The sequence below is a fragment of the Sinohyriopsis cumingii genome, chromosome 6, assembly GCF_028554795.1.
Source record: "Sinohyriopsis cumingii isolate HCF-2022 chromosome 6, ASM2855479v2, whole genome shotgun sequence".
In the NCBI taxonomy this organism is placed as follows: Eukaryota; Metazoa; Mollusca; class Bivalvia; order Unionida; family Unionidae; genus Sinohyriopsis; species Sinohyriopsis cumingii.
In genome coordinates, this window is record NC_142966.1 from 139116573 (window position 1) to 139139395 (window position 22823).

General features: G+C 37.7%; 1 protein-coding gene across 1 annotated transcript; it reads left to right on the top strand.

Annotated features, from left to right (window-relative positions):
* Nucleotides 1–248: 248 nt before the first annotated feature.
* On the top strand, nucleotides 249–13819 carry LOC149798104 (cAMP and cAMP-inhibited cGMP 3',5'-cyclic phosphodiesterase 10A-like). Its single transcript, XM_089963189.1, has 3 exons — nucleotides 249–1490; nucleotides 8862–9131; nucleotides 12022–13819. Exons 1-3 carry the CDS (start codon nucleotides 264–266, stop codon nucleotides 13030–13032), a joined length of 2508 nt encoding a protein of 835 aa, XP_089819315.1. The 5' UTR covers nucleotides 249–263; the 3' UTR covers nucleotides 13033–13819.
* The last annotated feature ends 9004 nt before the right edge of the window (nucleotides 13820–22823 follow it).

Here is a 22823-nt window from a genome sequence, read left to right on the forward strand (position 1 = left end):
ATACGACATCGTTTGCTTTTACACAACCATATCTCGAACAATACCTATCAAGAATAACACTAATGATAATAAGAAGTAAGCTAGGCATCCCAAAATTGTCAGTTTATCTGGCCCGAAGTGTTTGAATAGATACGGAATGTCTTGATTGATAAAGACCTATAAATTAACTGATCTATAAGTACGCTCAGATCGTGTGAGGCAAGTAGAGCTTACGCATACTTTTTAAGTTTCGGATGCATGAGAGTGACGTTGCTTTCGAATTAATGCATCCGGGGAACGTTGGGATTTGTTCTATGACGTCGCTGACAACACCGTTGACATCATCAAAGAGCTGGTTAGCAGCCTTGCGGAGTAGACAACATGCCCAACCTCAAAATATCATGCCGGGTAACAGAAAGGATCCTAATGAAGCGTTTCGATGCCAAGTGGGAAATATTGATCCCGTAAAGCAAATTTTTTTCCGAAGGAAATTGCCATATCCTGGAAATATGTCATACAGATGCTGGAAAAATAGGATTAAGTCTCATGTCTTGAATGCAGCAAACGTCAAGGCATATCTAACTCAGTATCCAAATGTATTAGAGGAGTATGTGCTTGAGTCAGTGCCAAGGGAAACGGTAGAGGAATGGGTTAAAATGAAAGCAAGCGAAACTCCAAAAACCCTTAGCAAACCGATATGTCAAAATTGTCGGCATCACGTGAAATTTACTGATATACCAATAAGTACTCTGTCTAACGAGATCACAGAGAGTACGGAAGATCACAAAATTCGTCAGCGCCTATACGAAATTACTAATGAACTTGCCTGCTGTCTGAATGCGGATTATGCTACGCTTTACACTCTCACTGCGGACGAGAAAGAGCTATACATTTACGAAGGAGACGAAGTTTTCAAGCCATACGGTGAGGTGGGTCCAAATATGACAGTTGCAGCACACGTTGCTTATGAAAAAAGAAGTGTACTTATTCCGGACTTAACTATTGATGTCCGATTTCCAAAAGGTGTGGGACAAGATACTTGCGATGTTCACAGCGTTCTTGCCGTTCCAATTATTCTTCCCTCTCTTGCTAAATTTGGAGTGATTGAGCTTAAGAGAATAACCGAATCTGAATCATTCAGTTTACGAGATTTGCAGGCCATCAATGCCATTACGTGTTGGGTCACTGCATGCATCGAGAAGATAAAGTCGAACAAGGTCCTGAGTGTGCAGAAGCACATCAACAATTTTCTGCTTGAGAAAACCAAGGTCATTTTTGATGACATAGAGGATATTGACCAACTAATCAGCAACATCCTGATATTCACCAAAGACTGCGTTAACGCTGATCGCTGCGCCTTATTTTTGGTGGATGAGGAAAAGCAAGAGTTGTACGCAGCGAGCTTTTATGAGGGACTGAATGCAGAAGGCAAGCCAGTCTTTCGAAAACAATGTCAAATTCGCTTCGACATGAGTAAGGGAGTCGCTGGCTATGTAGCTACTACAGGCCAGGTGAGTATATGGCACACAATAATAAACATTTACACAACATACAACTATTTGGTAAACACTGCTTAATTACACTGGACAACAAATTTTTACAAAAGTCATGTTACTGAAATAAAATTAGTCAATTCTTATCAATTTTTATGTGCTGAACACGAATATGACAGTCAAATTGCAAAATTGGCTCTAGTTTTTTTGTAATCTGCAAGAAATTAATGTTTACATAACGAAATGCATTCCAATAGTAAAAGGTCAACTGTAATAGCCCACCTATAAAAAATCAAGTCATTGACTACATCTTAGATTTCTTCGCCTGTCTCTTGTACAGCTGTTCGGGAGCATCTCTGAGGAGTGTCCAGCAGTAGTCAGCCAGCATTGTAGTGGACCATTTTCCCTGGTATCTTTGTTCCATTGTTGCGATATCTTGATGAAAACGTTCGCCGTGTTCATCACTAACAATACCACAGTTGCTAGGAAAGAAATCCAAATGGGAATGAAGGAAGTGAATCTTTAGAGACATATTGCAGCCAAGTTTCTTATACTTCATCAACATGTCTTCTACTAGTTCCTTATAGTTTTCTGCCCTAACATTTCCGAGGAAGTTTGTAGAAACTAGGCGAAAAGCATTCCATGCTTGTTTCGCGTCACCTTCCAGCAAGTTGTTGAACCGGTCATCTTTGAAAAGCTCTCGAATCTGAGGCCCACAAAAACTCCCTCTTTAATCTTTGCTTCGCTGAGTCGAGGGAATTTTTCATGCAGGTATCGGAATGCTGGCAAAGTCCGGTCAATGGCTTTCACGAAGTTCTTCATCAAACCTAGTTTGATGTGAAGGGGTGGTAGCAAGATTTTCTGAGCCTCAACCAGAGCTGGGTGTTGGATATTCTTCTCTCCAATGGCTACATTCTGCCTGTGAGTCCATTCCTTCCTCATGTAGTGCATTTCCCTTGCTCGGCTATCCCACTCGCATAAGAAACACATGTATTTTGTATATCCTTGCTGCAGTCCCATTAAAAGGGCAACTACCTTCAAATCACCACAGAGGTGCCAGCTGTACTTGTTATACTCAATGGAATTCAGTAGCTGCCTTAAGTTATCGTATGTCTCTTTCATGTGGACAGCATACGCTACTGGAATAGATGGAAGAATGTTTCCATTGTGCAAAAGCACAACCTTGAGACTCAGTTTCGAAGAGTCCACAAATAGTCTCCATTCTTGTGGGTCATGAGTGATTTTTAAAGCATTCATGAGGCCCTCAATATCGGAACAGAATATCAGATTACTTTCCTTTCTGAAGAAAGGCTCCAATTGCTGGTGGCGCTTCGATATGCAGTAATTGTGACATCTTCTTCTAGAAGATTCCATTGTTGGAGTCTTGATCCTAGCAATTCTGCCTTGTTCTTTGATAAGTCCAAATCACGAATCAGGTCATTTAGTTCTTCCTGTGTTATTCTGTGTGGGGTTGATGATGCACAACAGTGAAAATCTGGATCACTGCATGCTGATGGACCAGGAGAAGAACAGGTCGACTCACCTTTGTCTTCGTCAGATGAATCAAGAGAATATTCTGCTGGAGGTTCTGGAATAGGAAGTCCCTCACCATGTGGAACTGGTCTCAATGCAGACGGAATGTTTGGGTAGACTATTCTCGACTTCTTTCGCTTCGTTATTCCGCCGGAAAGAGGAGGAACCAAGCAGAAGTAACAGTCATTTAGGTGGTTGCTTGGCTCTCTCCACACCATTGGGACTGCAAACGGCATTGATGACCTTTTGCAATTCAACCACTGTGAAAGATGTGTTGTACATGTAGCACAGCATATATGCGGAGCCCAAGGCTTGTCTTGGTCACCAACCTTGCATCCGAAGTAAAGATGATATGCCTTCTTCACTTGAGAATTGATACTTTTCTTCTGGTTGGCAAATGTCACTTCCCCACAAATATAGCAAAAATTGTCCGCGGTATTAACACACTTTCGAGGCATTACTGTTCTTTATTGTACGTAAATGGATAAAATAATAAGTTTTATGTAACAGTAGCTTGAACTGTCTCGCACAACGTCTAAAATATTTTAAATGCTGAACCTATCTGATTGGGCTTTATATAGTACACTGCTTACGTCAGCTTCAGCAGCCGCCTGGCATTAGTATAATAGGCCTACACATGTATAGTACACTGCTGACGTCAACTTACTTCAGCAGCCGCATGGCATTAGTATTGCATTGCATCAGAAAATGATGCAATCAACTGTGGATGATGTGAGCATGATGGTATTATGCAATGTTACATCATTATTCCGGATGTTGCTACAGTCCTACTGGAGAAATTTACACAGTGAAACATAGAAAATGAGGTATATGAATATCTTCAAAACGAGAGCCAATACAAATTTTTCACGGTTATATTCGTGTTCGGCACACCAAAATACTACAGATTAGGGCCTTTTCAAGTCAGTAATGATTTCACTGTTGACCAGTGTTATCATAACAAGCGCATTTTGGCTTAATAAAATAAAGGAGACCATACATCAATCTTGTTACATTCTGCATAAATGTACACAATTATACGCTCCAAATGAGAGTAAAGTATTTCCTGAAAACAAAGGGAAATCCAAAGGGGGAAGAACAAAAATTGTACCTTTACAAACGAGGTTTTGGATATATAAGCCATATACTATAGTAAAATAAAAATATTTCTTCGATCATTCCTGCACAAAAGTGTCAAAGAAATCTGAGGATACTAATACCTATATGAATGGGATTGGTTGGAAAAGAAATGATAAGATGATTGGTTGGAAAAATGATAAGCTGATTGGTTAGAAAATATATGCTAAGCTGATTGTTTGGAAAAGAAATGATAATCTGTTTGTAAGCATCTGAGTATTTTGTTCTTGGAACTGCGCTTAAACAATTTAAACAAAAGACTTCCTTTTGTTTCGAACTAAGCACAAGTGTTAAAACCAGTATCTTCTTTTCGTCTTCTTGATCTAAAGTTTAGAGAATATAGTGGTGATATTATCTACGGTAAAATACAAAGAACAAAAGGAAAAGGGGAAGGAATGACGCTATTATATGGGTTGGATGTGTCATAGTTTGGGAGTCCACATCAGGTTTCCACTCAGTCTAACTTCAACAGGGAATAGGGTCTGGGTCAAACACAATTGACCCTTTGGACTTTTTAGTATCGTATTAAATTTGACCCATGCTTGTATTCATATTGTCTCAACGTTTTGAACACATCACCGTAACATTGCTGTTTAATTACAATTTCAACAAACACGAACTCAAATGACAAATTTTGTGTATGTGAATTCAAAACTGTAGGATATCAAGGCATGATGTTATACGACATTTGAACAAAGAGTGGAGTATACGTAAAGAATGGGAGCCAGAAGAAACGTAAAATAATATACTACCTATTTCCTTAGTTTGAGTACCTAAATACTTACTCAAACAGGATTAAAATTGGACATAAATATAAGTAATAACATTATCTTGATTCAGCTTGGTAACTTTTTCTTACCGAAGGCAATATTTACCATTGTATTTTTAAGTGGAAAACATATCTGACTCTGTTAACCTTCAATTACGGCTACCACGAGAGGGTCAATTAATGTTGTGCACGTGAGCGACAATATTATGCTAGCAAATAATAATAATAATAATAATAATAATAATGAGGACTTTGTATAGCGCCTAATCTTTAGAAGCTCTAAGCGCTTTACAACATTAGACAACACCTATAAGATAAAAAAAAAAATATAATGATATGACTACAAAAACAAACACCATGAAATTAGAAAACATTAAATAAAAAAACATGCCGAGAATATTTAAGGTAGGAAACATTATTAAGGTTTAGGTTTGTTCTTGCAGTCGAAATAAGTGAGTTTCGAGAGCCCTCTTGAATGTGATCACTGTGTCTGTCTAAGTTCAGTCGGCAATTCATTCCGAGTTGCTGGGCCCTGGTGTGCAAAAGAACGCAACTGATCTGTTCCGTGTGGATAGTAGTCACGTGGCCGAATAAGTATTCTCAAGTTGGTTATGTATTTGACTGATAACAGGTTTGGTTTGTATTGGTGTTATAGGAAAGCAGTACAAGAAGGTTATATCATGCCGAGGCAATTATAATAAAGAACTTTGCCTATCGAGACTATGCGTTATACGACCAGGGCTGGTCCAATGCCACAATTTAAGCCAGTCCAGTATACTAATCATTGAGTCTCTGCAGCGATCATGAACATGCGAATTTGTAATTGAACAAGGATAAGTTAGTAGACTGATCAGGATAAATTCACTTTAACTTGATTACCTTAAAGTTGGGTAAATATTGAACTATAGCCGTTTCCTCCTCGCCCTTTCTTTTTTTTTCGTCTACTCATGTTTGTGACAAGAGGGGAGCTCTCCTATTTAGATCAAATCCTCGCGACATCTCTGCGGGTGGAATTTTGGGAGCCGCAGTAGCTAAGTTTCCAGAGCGTTCATGGGTTTAATACCCACAGAGGCCAGCTCGTGTCGACTGCCAGACTGTGTCCTTGGAAACGTCACTTTTCCCACTTCCTCGGCATGATATAGCCAATAATAATGTGTTCAATGTAAAAAATAAACCAGCAGCCTGTATTAAATATACTTTAGTTAAACAGCCAACAAGCCAGAATCAGATGGGCTTTTAGTGTCGTAAAATAAACATGTACGTCGGTATTTTTACTGATACATTTCAGTAAATTAGATATATTATGCTGAACTATAGAATGGAATCCGACATTTTTGTTATACTTCGGATGGACGATAAAGCTGCATGGAAAACTGAATCCAAATGAAAGTACTTGGGTCTAACATACTGCATGAAAAGGAACAGACAAATGGATTATGCTATCATCCATTATTTTGTTCAAAACAGTGCAAAATTCTTCAGATTTTAGCTTTAAATAAAAATCACTACATTGAGGTCTAATTTGATGAAGAGTTTAAAACAAAAATTGAACTTGGAAAATTTTAAAACACGTACAAGTAACGAAATTTTTATTTTATAAGTATCAAAACGTTTTAGGAGAAATTACAGTATCATGAAAATGAATATGTTCTGGAACAATCAACACATTTACATTGTATTTACACGTAAAAAGAAAACAAGAACACCCGCAGTAAATTTGGGTAATAAATGAACATAGCAGCGATAATGGAAGAGTAATTTCATATCAGTTTAAGATATTATCAAAAATAATTGGGCGACACTTCAGTTTCCGGCGAACAAAATGTAGTGAACCTATCTGTGTACATGGAAAAGCTCTTGAATCCGTTCGACGTCTAATGGAACAAAGATATACTGTACATTGATGATGAGGTCCGATTCAAATATGATGTTTTGGCACAGCAAACTTGATCAAAGCCGAATCTTTTGGCATGTGCGGATTAGAGCAATCGGAGTATCTTAGCCTTTTCCGTGAAACTTTCTAGGTTATGCCGATCAGGCAGCCATTTTGAGTTTCGTTCGTACGAATAAGCCTTTTCAATCGTCTCTTTGCATTTAGAAACTACAGCTTTGATTAATGTTTTAAAAAATTGAAAAATTATTAATAGTTATTTACAGTTAACAAGATATTTCTTTGCTTTAATATGTTTAATTGACCTGTTATTTAGTCCATATACGTATCATGAAACAGAGTGACTTACTTCTTCATTAGGGGGAAGGTTAATAGCACTGCCAGAACGATTAATGGTAAAATGCGACGTTGTACAAATTGCACCCATAGATAATTTCATAAGTTTATATAACATTTTCTGTGATGTCATCTAAAGTGCAAAATGCAAAGACTCTGCCTAATATGCCGGAAGCGGAAGTGAGGAATTATGGGTTGATGGTGTTAAACGGTAGCACGCTGCAAGCTTCACAGTATACCAAATGTCACAAAGAATCGCCATACATAGTCTGCTTTTTTAATCCCTCGCCGCTTTAAAGCCCCAAAGAATAACTTTCAACAATCATCCAATCTAACTAAAGTTTGGAAGGAAGGAAACGATTTGTTAAAAACGATATCTGACAGAAACCGTTTTTTGAAATAATCAAAATATTAGTTTTAAAACACGTTCAAATATTTAGTCTAGAATTAAGAGGTGTCACCCCTTAATTCAATCAAAGAAGTCGCTCGTCATTACGTTCTTTTTCTGGCTTGCTCCAAAGGTAGCGATGTGATACATTCAACAAATTCCGTTAGTGACTAATCTAGTAGCAATAATATTTGCACTTGGAACAGAAACTGATTCGAGAGGATGAATAGAGGCAAGTCTGCTTTTTTATAAAATAAAAGCAGATCTGAGAAGGAAAAAAAAACATGCACTTTGAAGAAATAAGATTCGCGCGAGCATTGGTAATCAGATGGAGCGCTGGAATAATTTGAAGGGCGAACCTGGGCTGAACTTGGGCACAAACTGGTTCGAGAAGGACGACGTCAACGGTGACGTCATCGAATTTTGCGTTCCACCTTTCGATTGAAATCGGCTGACCCACTGATATTGCCGATCGACATCAGATTAATTCATACACATGTGAAAAATGGCAGGATTTCTCAGTTCGAGGGAGAAATAATATTGCTCACCATGTGATGAAATGTCGATGCTGTCTGGTTTTAATGGAACCCAAAGATGTTTAGGACCAATATCTTTCAAGATACACTATTATTCAGATGATTTGGCACACACAACTTTTTGCACGTGACTGCGGCATTGGGGCCTTAATCAGAGAAGGATTAGGTCAATGTGTTCCTATTGATTAAGGTGGGGGTAAGATTAAGTTGACCCCGAGTCCAATCAACCTTATGGCAGCTATATTTTCCGAAACAGTTTGAGCTGTGAACATCGTGGCACATCAATTGCTGCTTAAGATTTTGCTCAAGAAATTGTGCTGTTTGTTGTTTTGTTTTTACCTTCAGTCGAAGAAATCAGACTACCTCAAATATCATGATTGGTAGAATTTCTTTCTTCTTTTTTCCCTTCAATTATGGATTAAGAGTCAGGGTTGATAATGTTAAAGGTAGCATACAAAGCGACGTATATGTCAACGAACGGTACCAAATGAAGCCAAAAATTGTGATATTAAAGTTACTGGGAGTCATATTCAGCGCTTGCATGAGAGAAAAAGCAGGCTGAAATAAATGTGAAAATCAATGGGGGGAGGGGAGAAGACCGATATACCAATGCTTGGAGTCAAAATATGAGATTGCTCGAAATCAGTATTGTACATATATCTCTGATAAAAACATTTACTTACTCTGTCTTGACGCTTCTAGGTATCTGAGATATTGAGAATTGTAAGTAACTTTCCAAGCCACCATTTTGTGTTTATTTTCTCTGATGCTGATGACGAATATAAAATTATATTTGCAGACCCTGAACATCGACGATGCTTACGCAGATTCGAGGTTTAACCGAGAGGTGGATAAAACCACAGGGTACAAGACCAGGAACATTTTGTGCATGCCGATCATTGACCGTGGGAAGGTACTCGGTGTCGTGCAGCTTGTTAACAGTCTGTCAGGAGATCGCTTCACCAAGGCGGATGAGGAGACGTTCAAAATGTTCGCGGTGTACTGTGCCCTGGCTCTTCATTACTCTAGGATCTACACCTTTATGAAGCTTCAGCAGGCCAAGTACAAAGTGAGTCAAGTATACATTAATTGATAACCGGGAACTATTCCAGTTTGGAATGATCTCATTTGAAAGAGATACAGACCACGTGTCAAGCATTTGAGGGATTAAGATACAGTGGGTTGTCAAATTAAAACAGAAAATCGTATCCTCGTGTGTGATAGATTGAAACGAGACAGAAGATCCAAATCTTCACATTTAGAGCTTTTTTTTAATAGAGATAACAAGAGCTGTTATGTCGAATCCCATTCTTAGATTTGTTAAATTGATTTCGTACAAAGCTGAATGTAGTTTTAATTTAACACCTCGCTGTATCGTTTGCATTTGTCATCTCTCTAATTCATGAACTTAAAGGTCGCTTCCAATGTTTTGTCGACATAATATCATACTATGCTTGAAAGACTGTGGTCGTGCCACATGGATTGTCAATGAGCGATATGTCGCATTCGACCATGTGGTATCAAATTCGGTAGAGTTCAGTAGCATAGCACGTAGTGCCGATCGCTTGAATGCAACGTAAACAGCGTGTAGCAGCTATGTCGATTTCAATATAGCTGTCACCGTCTCTGTCAAGTAACAAATCGCAGATCGGTATTGTGATAAATTTTATTGGAATATTAATGACATAAAAAAATAGACTGCAGTCTTAACTTCAATGTAGGGTTTTAGCTCTTTATTTCTGGATTATATATTTTTTTTTTTTCTTGCCGGTAGGAATAGTGCTAAAATCAAGATGAGCCAGTGTATCTCGACAGAGACGGCCACAACTATGGCCTTGTTTTTTCTTTTCTTTCATAATGTTTCAATTGGCCCATAAAAGTCAAAATATAAAAATGTCTTGGTGACACCGCGTATGCTTGTTTGTTGTGCTTTATTGCTGATTTCACCGCAGTAAAACTCATGCTTCGCAAGCAATTTATGCGTGCTAAACACACGAACGCAACGTGCATATAAACATTTACCTTTGTGCTTGCTTATGGGCATGCCATTCGTAGTAAATCTTTTATCCACACATAATCATACCGCACCACTGAACCATCCATGTCGCTCAACAATAGCAAATGAATATTGTACGGCGCGTTTTTCACGGTGGATAATCGAATTGGCTACAGGGATTTATTCCGAACACAATGACAGCAATATCAGAATTAAGCCGTTCAAACTTACCAATGTCGGTAACGTGTACAGGAAATTCAATATCAGTAAAGCTCACCCATATACTGTTTGCATCTTAAGGTTGGTCTCTGTGATCAGGATGCAGCGCAGATTACAGCGCCAATTCAAAACATCGATTGTCGTAATTTTTCAAATTGAGTACTGATTGTGGTAGCACATATTTTGATACTGGTATTTTCACTCGATCCGCGAAAGGTTTTTCTGCGGAAATACAAAGCTGAACTTCCAAGCATCTGGAATGCATCCATCCAGAGCCTCCTCAGAAGTATTTTTCAATCTTTTCTCAATTTTTTAATAACATGTCTCAATCTCATTCTTGATTGCCTCAGTGTCTTTGTGGTTCAAGATTACAAAGACACCACAAATAAATCATGGCTATGATGTTATAGATGGTGCAAAACCGTCTGTCGTTACATGGCAAAGCATGGTAAATTCCACACTGAGAACAATGTAAGCTTTGAATTAAGACTGCAGTGCTGTCCTATTCACGTGCTGAAACGTTGCTGCATTTCCTGGACGAATATTTTATAAAAGTTTTAATTACAGCGTCTTTGTTTAATATTATATATACTTAAAATAATTGCCAGGTTATCAGGAAGATCACGAGAACGTTTATATAACTTTAAGTCTGGAATTGTTTGTTAGTGAACATATTTAACAGCTCCAGTGGCGAATTTGAAGAGGAGCTGCGATGCGTCGACGGTTTTCTTCATCCTCGGCTATGCGTGCAATTTCCGCCCGCTTGGACAGCAAATGAATCTTTATATCTGATCGTGTAATTGTTGAATGAAACTCTCTTAGAGCCAGACACGGTTTGACTGTGGTACCTAATAACGCACGTACATCTGCTCTTCTCGCATCTCGAACAATTTGTAGGACACACGGTAATAATGTTATGAAAAATGGGAACCAGTCTGGAAATGGGTTAACCTAAAATAGAGTATATATGGGTTTGGCTGACCAGGATTAGTTAATAATGTAAGTTATCTTGTAGGAAAAAGAACCTTTTGAGAGATTATCCTAGTTGTAAGTGGAAAAGAATAGACATTGTTTTATTGATGGAATTTCAGTCCTTTAACAGTCTTGAGTTTGGAACACTCATTACTAAAATTAGCACTTGACTCTTTGGTGCGGAATTGAAAGCACATGTTTCAAACACACGCAGATCCAGAAAATGCCGCGGCTCATATTCTTTCCTCTACAGAGAAGCTGACATCCAGGTTTATCTATACTGATAAATATAGATTTGATCATGAGCACTCAAAACTTTTAAGTTATAGACTTTTTAATATAATGGAGTTTGCATATGTTTACTGTGGGAACTGAATTAGTACCGTGAGTCCTGTATTACACGTTCTTGCGCAAATCGGTTCACTTGTACTGTTACAAACGGCTGTGGTTTATTCGGGTAACATTTTGCTTAGGTAACCGCGGTTCGTTTGCGAGTCCTGATATCTCAAACTATGCCAGCTAATAGGATACTGTTTGGTATTCGTAAACCAGGTTCTTAAACGAGTAGTCGTAGTTGAATTAAATTAGGCATATATATATATATATATATATATATATATATATATATATATATATATAGGGAGAAATGATGGGGAATGGAAGGCTTTGACCCTTATTAGCCAGCTTATTCCGAATGATAGTATTACGCACTTGCTTGTTCATATTATCTTTTTAGTCTCATTGCATATCATTATATTCACTCTCATTGTAGGTAGCCATGGAAGTCCTAGATTTTCACATTCGGTGTAACGAGAAGGAGGTCCAAGATTTAAATGCAAACCTATTCCTATCGCAGGAGCAAATCCCTCCACATTTCACTGATTACAATTTCTGTTGTTATGGATACGATGATATTCTGCCACAGCTCTTTATCAAGATGATCATATCACGGTTTGGAACACATATGTTTGACATGCAGAAACTTTGCAGGTTTGTCCTAACAATCAGGAAAAATTACCGTCCACTGTCATATCACAACTGGGAACACGGTTTTCATGTTGCCCATACTGTGTGGTGTATTATCAGATCTCATCCCGACATCTTCACAGATTTGGATGTAATGTCACTTTTAATAAGTGCACTCTGTCATGACGTGGATCACAGGGGTTACAACAACGAGTTCTTCAAGAAACTGAACCTTCCACTTGCGGCTTTGTATTCGACCTCTGTGATGGAGCAGCACCATTACAAACAAACCATTACCATCCTTCACAGCGAAGGCCTCGACATTTTTAACTTTCTTACCGCTGAAAATCACAAAAATATCCTGCATGAGATCCGAGAACATATCATTGCCACAGATCTGGCACTGTTCTTTGAGAGGCAGAAGCGCATGGCTGCTCAGCTCCAGAAAGGTGAATTTGATTTGAATGTTCCAGCAATGAAACGGGATTTGACCAGTCTTATTATGACGGGAGCTGACTTAAGTTCCACCTCCAAGTCCTGGGAAGCCCATGTGGCCACGGTGCACATGCTTTGTGAAGAGTTCTACGCACAAGGTGACATTGAAAGGAAACATGGTTACAATCCGATTCCGCTGATGGACCGATCGAAGCAAGACGAACTTCCCAAGCAACAATTGGGATTTATAAACTTTGTCGCTATGCCACTGTTCACGACACTTGTTAAAATACTCCCTAACACAAAACCACTGCTGGATGGATTATGCCTGAACAAGGAGAAGTGGCAGCATCTGGAAGAAGAAGTGGCAGCATCGACATGAATAACCAGGCTGACGAAATTGCTCTGCAACATGCTGACCAGGAACGTAATTACTCGTGTGTTAGGCACATTTTGTTTAACATTAAAAATATTTGTCACGGCTATTGGTTGCGTTGGTTACCAGTACATTTCCGTGATATCTTTGTTGTGTCAAGATTGCTTGAGGAAAAACTTGTTCCTTTTGCAATATTATTTGCCCTTCTAAGTTTTTGCAACAAAAATTCCTTAGGAAAGTGCCTCATGCCAATCTAAATTTTGCTATGAAAAATATCGTTTCTCTACTGCCAGATATATATCAGATTAAGTCTCTGATACTGACCGTTTAATAAAAATGTTACTTTTAGTGATTATGTTTTCATATGTTGGAGTAAACAAAGAATATGCTACTCATTCCTTATCATTATAGAACTAAATATTTCTGATATTATTCAAGAATTTTTTAAAATTAATATTGACATGCAAACCTGGAATGAAAAATTTAATGAAGTGAATAGACTAAGCATTTACAATTAATTAAGGTAGACAACTCTAGCTAGATATAATTCCTTTGTATCCTAACTATTTTCAAACTTTGAGGCTGTTATCTGAATGTTATGGTTAATATGGATAGTTACGATAATTACATTGAAATAATAAGTAATATTGAAAAGGAAAACCATTTTTGTGTGCGACTGTAGGGATTGCATCGTAAACCGTCTTTACCTTAATTCCTTTTTGGAAATCTTTAAAGGATAAATTTGTATCTGACCTGCAAACTTGAATTAACGTACATTAAACGCTATGTAAAATTTTTTTATTAAATGCACTTAAACGTAGAAAGCAACTCCAAGAATCTTGTAATTTATACTCTAATAAATACTAATGATAGAGTTCATAATTTACTCACGTATGTACTGTTTTCCACCATCTGAATCCCGTGTTTATTATTTTGTTGATATGGCATCAATAAAGACTATGACTATAAAACAGCAATGTTTAAAAAGAGTTTTCTTTCTGCAAATATCTGGTCTTTTAGGTATGTCAGGGATTGAACAGACTTTTTGTGCATGAAAAAGTTTGCGCAAAACTTAGTCATTTCATTCACTGATTTACAATGTCTAACCTGATGGGGGTGGGTGGGTCCCAAACACTGTTAACGTGTTTAAGTTTGAAGCAAACGGGAGTTTCTTTAGCAACACGGTCGCCATATTTATTAGGGCCAGTCTTTCTTTCCAAGCAACAGATGTGACGTAGTTCACCGTCTTTGAAAATCTCAATAATTCCTTAAATTATTGGTTTACATCTTTTTTAAAAAAAAATGTTCACAAAAGTTGCTCCTATTTATTTGTTCAATGTGTGTTAGAAATATTACAACTAGACATTGCAAATATTGGACGCAGACTACACGGTTTTTACTGAAATAGACTAATCTAGATACGAGAAATGGACAGCGGGCTGTCGGACTGCCGTTGAAACGCCAATAACTCGACAGTGTCAGGGCGGCAAGGCGGCAATCAGGTTAGAAATTATGAACCAATGAATAAAATTACTAAGTTTTGCGCATTTTTTATATCATTGATGTTTTTTAAGTTTAAAATCGAACAATCAACATTCGTCTAGATTCATGGGAATATTTCATGGTGGTGGAGATGCGAGCTTTGAGTTCGGGTCTGACATTCGGGTATTTTCGTGCACGGTCGATTTCCATACTTGCAATAACCAATTATGCAGAGAAAATATCAGTAATTTTCTGTATATGTGTGATTCGAGTCCTACTGAGTTTATCATTCCTTAATGACGTATGTATCTGTGTGACTTGAGTCCTACTGGGTCTATCATTCCTTACTGACGTCTATATCTGTGTGCCTTGAGTCCGACTGAGTTTATCATTCCTTAATGACGCCTGTATCTGTGTGACTTGAGTCCTACTGAGTCTATCATTCCTTAATGACGTCTGTATCTGTGTGACTTGAGTCCTACTGAGTTTATCATTCCTTAATGACGTCTGTATCTGTATGACTTGAGTCCTACTGGGTTTATCATTCCTTAATTACGTCTGTATCTGTGTGACTTGAGTCCTAATGGGTTTATCATTCCTTAATGAATGTATGGTGGTGCGATACTATTGAGAGAATTCTCTTTATTCGTATAATTGACAATCTTGGGCAGAACACGACATTATTACTTACAGATATTGATAACTAGAGTTTCAATGTTTGCAACAGATCAGGGGAAAGAATTTGTCATGTAACTTTTCCAATACTAAAAGAGTTATATTCCTTGAACGATGTCCTGAACGACCTACTTGTTGCTTGGTAACAGAAGTTCATCCGATTGAGAGTTTTTGTCTTAGAAAGTGTGCTATTTGAAGTGAAATATATGCATTCAGTGATCACATACACATTTATACAATGGAATAGGTGTGATATAGGATGATAATTATTCTCATCCAATGACCACACAATTTGTATTGTTAAAAACGTGGTATGTTAAGAGAAAATAGACTCATCCAATGACCACACAATTTGTATTGTTAAAAACGTGGTATGTGAAGAGAAAATAGACTCATTCAATGACCACACAATTTGTTTTGTTAAAAACGTGGTATGTGAAAATAAAATAGACTCATCCAATGACCACACAATTTGTATTGTTAAAAACGTGGTATGTGAAGAGAAAATAGACTCATTCAATGACCAACACACAAATAAATAAGAAAGAGGCGATATATTTCGAGGATACGTCAACACTGATCATCCACAGGGGCTACTATTGTTGCTTACAATTTAACTATCAGTCACATATGTATATTATTATAAAGTGCACGTATAACAGGTAAATTGTAAGCCACGATACAAGCCTATGAGCTCAGTCGTATAACTGCAATGTATCCCGATGTTGAGGCGATCTCCTTTACATTTATAAATTTTTGGGGAATTGCAAACCAATATTCTCAGAGAACATGAACGAAATGTTCAATATGTAAATGTTTCCGACTCAGGAAAATGTATCCTAGATGAAATACGGAAGTAAAGAAATTGTTAATGTTACAATAATACGTTATATCGAAGTACTTTTAATTTAGTTACGGAGATAACAGTTCATATTAACACACACACACATACACACACACACACACACACACACAATAAATTATAGAAGTAACTGAAGTCTAAAATTAAAGTAGACACGAATTTCTTGCTATAATGACTCTTAAACGTGACTGCTACGTACAGCTGTGCATACCCAATGGATTTGGGTTTCAGGAGCTCTGTAGACTCGTTGCTTGTGTACCGGCTTTCTGGCTACCTATTCGAACTTTCCCGTGCCTTGAATACCGTGTAGTTGGATTTTAGCTTGAAAACGGTTGAAAGTTGGAAGACTGATGGAAAAGTGTTGATATTAGAGACGTTGGAAATTGTTAGTAAACCCTAACTCGTCTTGAGACAGGAGAATCTATGCGAAAAGGATAATTATTTACAACTAAACATAGTATTAATTGAAATTAACACCAGGGGAAAATACTTTATTGAAAATTTATCCAAAAAGTCATTGCTTAACCGCAGTTAGGTAATTCGTATAGCCCTCAGTACAGGGTGTACTATACGGACCTATCATGCGTTGCGCATTGTCATTGAGCTACAAACAGCAATGGCTACTAACTACGAAAAATACACGCAATCAAGGATCAAAATAAACCCTGTATTTTGTATAAGAAGCAGTGCCATCTGTCAAATTTAATGTAATCTCCGCAATCGCCTCCAGTCAATAAAACTTCTCTTTATCATGACAAACTTGCAAATGCGGCCTTCGAAAGGGTAAGTACGGTACATTACATGTACACATCGTGTGTAACTTGTCGACCAGTCCTAACACTAACCTCTTAATGCTAAGCGCCTAGCGAGGCAGTTGTTGGTACCATTTTTATAAGTCTATGGTATGACTCGTTTGGGGTTCGAACCCGTGACCTACCGCATCCGAGGCGGACGCACTCATCACTAGGCCACCGGAGAGGTCGTGATCTTATACGTGATGTCGTTAAGTATAGTGTTTGTTTGACGAACTGTTATCAGAGTATAAACTTGAAAATATTCCATCTTTTACACATGTATACGCACATAAGTATATACCTTCGTCTATCATTCATTTTTGTGCATTCATCATTAAGTTATTATTGTTCCCTTATCGTCCTATCATAATGTCGTTTAAGAGAAAAGTAGAAAACTTAAGCTTCTTTTACTACGATGTACTCACCACCTTCACGTACTGAATAAACGCTCCAATATTTCGACGATCTCAAAGAAGATTGTCTTTTAAAAACGGAAGGATTACATGGGATCGGGAAATGCTAGCCATATTTTTTGCAGATAGCACAGAGAAAATGTTTTACCAGATGGCTAAACTTTATTAACTATTCGATGTAAATTTTGTTTTCACATAATCGGCAACGTATGATAGGGCTAAGAGGAGATACTTATGCAATCAAAGTCTTTAGGCACTGGCTGTTGACTGTGATCCACGCACTCAGTGTAGGCCTGTTTGTGGCAGAACAATAATTATAACCGATTGTTGGTCTTTAAAGAGACATTACCTTAAAAAAATTAATGTTGAATAATTCGTTTGAAAATACTACAATTATTTGTATAGGAATACCACTTCTTGTCTTCTAAATCTGCATTAATGCAGACTAAACTTGTCTTTCAAGTTTATAAGGAGTCATTGATGGGAACATTTCAAACTTACAATAACGCCTGCAAGCGGTGAGAATGTCTTTCAAGTTGTTATTGGACCGGAAACCTTGAAAGATCCTTGAATTTGAGGGGTTTCCATTTAAAAGTCGTGAGCTTTAGGAAAGCTTAGCTTCATTCATTAAAAGCTCCTTTAATTCATCAAAAACTCGTCGAATTTTTCTGCAGAAATACAAAACGCACCCCCCCCCAAAAAAAAAATCATTCGGACCACCTCAATTATTTACGTAACAAGTACTGATCGAGTAGTTAAGAATGTAATTATTTTGTTTTTATATTCAGCTTCTCTGTCAATCATATAGTCAATCCAATCGTCTAAATAGTAGAGGTGGTCCGAAAATATTGCGGTTTCCTTTTGGCAAAGAAATTTCCGGGGAACAAAAGGTACGATTTTTCTGTAAATTACTGCGTCGACTTAAATGTTTTTTTTGTGTAACAAAAATAGCCCAGATGCTACGAATTTTATCAGTAGGCTGATTTGGTAAAAAGTGTGAACCTACCAGAGGTTAGTTGTGCTTGTATTATTTACTTGGCTACGTATAGGCTGATGTCAATTTCTGTACATGCTACTGCTTTCACCAGCTAAGTGACTCTGTCAAATGTATAATGTATTTTAATTAAATCTGGTATTAATATGGGCAACCAGTTTTAACCTTCAGTTTGCTTGGTATCTACACGAGCAGTCAGCGCGAATTTTTTTTTAACCTTCTGCCTGCTAAGATGCTACCCTAAACTATTTTTAATATGAATTAATTGTAACATTTTTTTTTTATCACGTACAACTTATGCCAGATTAATGATTGAATGAATAAAGTGCCTTACCTGTTTCTTATCATGTCGCCCATAGGTTCCTTAAAAATATTCACAAGAGTGACAAGACCAAAACTGACCCAAGTAATCTCTGTCACACTGGGCTCTAGGCAGAACATTAAAACACAATGCAGAAATGTGTTGCTTATGTGACTACATCACTCAAATGCTTCAGTCGTCTATATTTTGATGCGATCACTAAAATGTACCTTCTCACCAGACTGTGTCTATTGTATCGTGGCAGACTCGACGAGGAAGCAGGAGTTAAATGTTGATGAAGATTGATTAAAACCAAAGGTGGTTTAATGTTTGCTACAATCACTATACATGCAAAATATTGACAAGTCAGAAGTTTATTACATAACTGCATGCGAGGATATAGTCACTAAGTACGCCACAATAATCACCCCACATGCCATTTTGCTTCCCAATTTCAATAAAGCACATTATTTAGCGCATCTCACCATCTCTGCGTAAATTGTTACGTGATTTCACCATATTTCAGTATGTTTTACACAACGTTTTAGACATTTCAAATTGACTGGGTGAAATGTACGCTCAAGGTCCGACTGTATATATTGAACAAGATTCACAAAGTCGTGAAGCTTGAACGTCGAATACCCACCTGATGTACGGCCCAGTCCTAAAGCTTGAACGTCGAATATACTCTAGATGTAGTGCCATGTGGTAAAGCTTGTACGTCGAATAATCGCTTGATGTACGGCCAAGTCGTAAAGCTTGAACGTCGAATACCCGCTTGATGTATGGCCAAGTTGTAAAGCTTAAACTTCGGATACCCACTTGATGTACGACCAAGTCGTAAAGCTTGAACGTCAGATACCCGCTTGATATACGGCCAAGTCGTGAAGCTTGAACATAGATTACACGCTGGATATACGACTTCAAGCTGAGTATTCGTGAAAAACCTTAAAGTTAAGAAGTTTGAACATCGATTAAAGGCTGTAGGTAAGGTCATAGTGGGGCGAAGGCCGTTCGTGCATAGTGTGTAATAGACTAAGTCCGTTTGTGCATAGTGTGTTATATATGAAGGCCGTTCATTGATTTATTGTTATAAACGAAGGCCGTTGGTGCATAGTGTGTAATAGATGAAGGCTGTTTGTGCCTAGTGCATGATAGGCTAAGGGTGTATAATAGGCTAAGGTCATTCGTGCATAGTGTGTAATAGACGAAGGCCGTTCATTGATAATGTGTAATAGACGAAGGCTGTTGATTCAAAGTGTTTAATAGACGAAGTCTTTCGTGCATAGTGTGTAACAGACGTTCAATCTTCATAGCTTTACGACTCCTGTAAAATCCAAAGTTCACTTCAGATAATTTAAAAAAATAGAAATAAAAAACTGAACTCTATAAACCACTGTTTGCAAATTTCGGAAATGAGTACAAGAAGGGTGGATGAATAAACACATAATATGGTTTTATGAACTTACAACTTATATTTTTCTACTTCACATAATACGATTCTAACCAGTCAAAGCGCTTTTTACAAAGGATTCGTAAGGGAAACAAAATCCAGCTTCACTTGTCCAATCAAACATTTAAGGTCCGTAATTTAGTAAAATAATTATTTTTCGAATTCGGCCAAATTTCCACAACATCAGGTCAAGTTTAAGACTTTCGGTGTTTGTTTTTCTAAATGCCTTTATTCTATACTTATGATAGTTGCACATTTGGACAGATGAAAGTTACAGATTGTACTTCGAGAAACGTTCCCAGTATGGAGAGATGGGAATACTTTTTTATGTTGTGTATCAAAAACAGTTTAACAATTTGACAGGAGAAAAATCTCTTTCTATGCAAGTACGTAACTTCAAAATCGTTCGAGGTTAAGGGGTGAAATCCGTTGTACAGTGTTTGCACATTATCACTAGAAGTGTTTTGAGTGCCGCATGCAGGGTCCGGCATTTCCGGCCAATGTTATGACTTGTCGCACAGTGATTTGTGTTATACTTCCCCATTAGCTCATTAAATTTGAAACCATTTGATATTAAATTGCTAGAATAATAATAAAATGTACCAAAAAAGTTGAAGACTTCAGTAAAATTAACTCAAAATAGAATACATCAGAGTTCATATCAAAGATAATACCGATAATAGAGGGTATATATTACAGTTCACCATCTTGTAACATGTCATGGAATACAAATCCACTAAGAAACACCACCTCCACCGAGTTATGCCCTCCTCCACCGAGTTTTGCAGAACTCCACACAGTTTTGTCCTCCCTTTATCGAGTTTTGCCTCCGTAACGTTTAAATTTGATCTGCAGGAAGGTAGAGGTTGTGTTTGAGGTAGAGGTTGTGTTTTAAAAGTACCGTTTAAGATTAGCCATAATGGATTGCAGATCAGCCTTGTTCATATTCAGTTACTGTCAATTTTAAATAAAATAAGCTTGCACATGTAGGTCACCTAATTAATAATAATAATAATAATAATAATAATAATGTCTTGCAAATAGCCCAACGACGATTAAAATTATTATCGAATGGTCGTCAGATTTTCGTTATCTCAGCTCCAGTGCTTCTAAGTCATCTGCAGCAAATTTTCATAAAATGTATACGTCGTTATAAAAAGTATAGTTAGAATGTAGCCACGCAGCTCACTCTCTTGTTTCTTCAAAGTTCGTGAGAGAGATGGAGGGAGGGGGGACAACTACTGTTAATAAATATGTAATCGTACTTCCGGTTATCAAGATAGATGGTAAGCCGGCAGCAGGACAAGTAGTTTCCACATTTCAAATAGCACCGTTCGTTTAAATGAGCGACCTCTATCGACTCTATCGAGCAACTTCAAAATAGCTCTCGACATGCGAATATAGCATTTAAGCTCTAAATGAATAAATGCAATTGAATACACAACTGAGAAATCTTTATATTCGACATTTTTTTAATCATTAAAGTGGAAATTTTCATCGTGTTGGATAAAAAAAAATAATCATAACTGGCATGATGGCTTCCACGTAATAACTACTTACATTATAAGGATGTACCATGTACTTGTTCAATGAATTAGAATCATTAGCTTCGCTGATTGGTGGATTATGCCCGATGTATACCACAGAGGTTTCAACACCAAAAACTGAAACGCCGGTTTGGCGTCTTATATTCCACATGAGAAATGGGGCAGAATTATTGCAAGCAGACCATCATGGCCCTCCTTCGAGAAAGTCACGACATCTTCTCCTTCGTGACTGCTGAGGAGCACACGGGGTTGCATTGCTTTATAAACGAAGTCATTCTTGCAGCACACCTGTCTAACAGTTCGTGTTACATAAACACTTCCTCGGTGAGCTGGATGACGGCATGGCTTCTGAAAGACATGCAAGAAATCACAATGACCTGTGCTGGCCAGTGTTTCATCACGAAGAATTGGCTGTATTAAGAAATCCTGATGACTGCTGATTGCTGACCTCTGACCTATCACCACGTCTTTGGCGTACCAATAAATCATGATGACCGGTGTTGGCCACTGTTTACTCACCAGGTATTGATCATATCAAGAAATCGTGATGACTATTGATTACTGACCTATGTTACATCACCACGTCTTGTGCAAACCGAGAAATCGTGATGACCATTAAGTACTGACCTATGTTCCATCACCACGTCTTGTGCAAACCGAGAAATCGTGATGACCATTGAGTACTGACCTATGTTCCATCACCACGTCTTGTGCAAACCGAGAAATCGTAATGACCATTGAGTAATGACCTATGTTCCATCACCACGTCTTGTGCAAACCGAGAAATCGTGATGACCGATATTGACATTTGTTTCATCATCAAACCTTGGGCCTACAAAAACATCACGATTACCTGTGATGTCCTCTTTCACACAAATAAGCATTGGGCCTACAAAAAAAAATCATAATTGCAGTTGGTGATCTTTGTTCCATCACCAACCCATGGAAATACCAAGAAACGGCCAAAATTATGTATAAGGACTTGTATCAAGGCGGTAACATGATGAAGTGGCACAGTTTGAAACGAATTTCTATGATGGATCGAGAAACTAAGGATACCATTCCAAAACAACAAGTCATCTTTATTTGGTTTGTATGCCTTTACCTGTGCAAGACTTTGACAAGGCTAATACCAAGATCAAAGCCTTTTCTGGTCGGTTGCCTTCACGCATGAATGCATGGAATACGTAGAGAGACAAGGCAGAACTGAGAAACCAGAAGGAAATCAGGCCGCAGAAATAATTATCAAGAGATCTAAGTATTCAACAACAAAAAC

Coding starts and splice junctions, on each gene's coding strand:
- LOC149798104 (XM_089963189.1), top strand. CDS start 264: ATGCATCCGGGGAACGTTGGGATTTGTTCTATGACGTCGCTGACAACA. Junction 1,491..8,861: donor ATGTAGCTACTACAGGCCAG/GTGAGTATATGG, acceptor TTATATTTGCAG/ACCCTGAACATCGACGATGC. Junction 9,132..12,021: donor TTCAGCAGGCCAAGTACAAA/GTGAGTCAAGTA, acceptor CTCTCATTGTAG/GTAGCCATGGAAGTCCTAGA.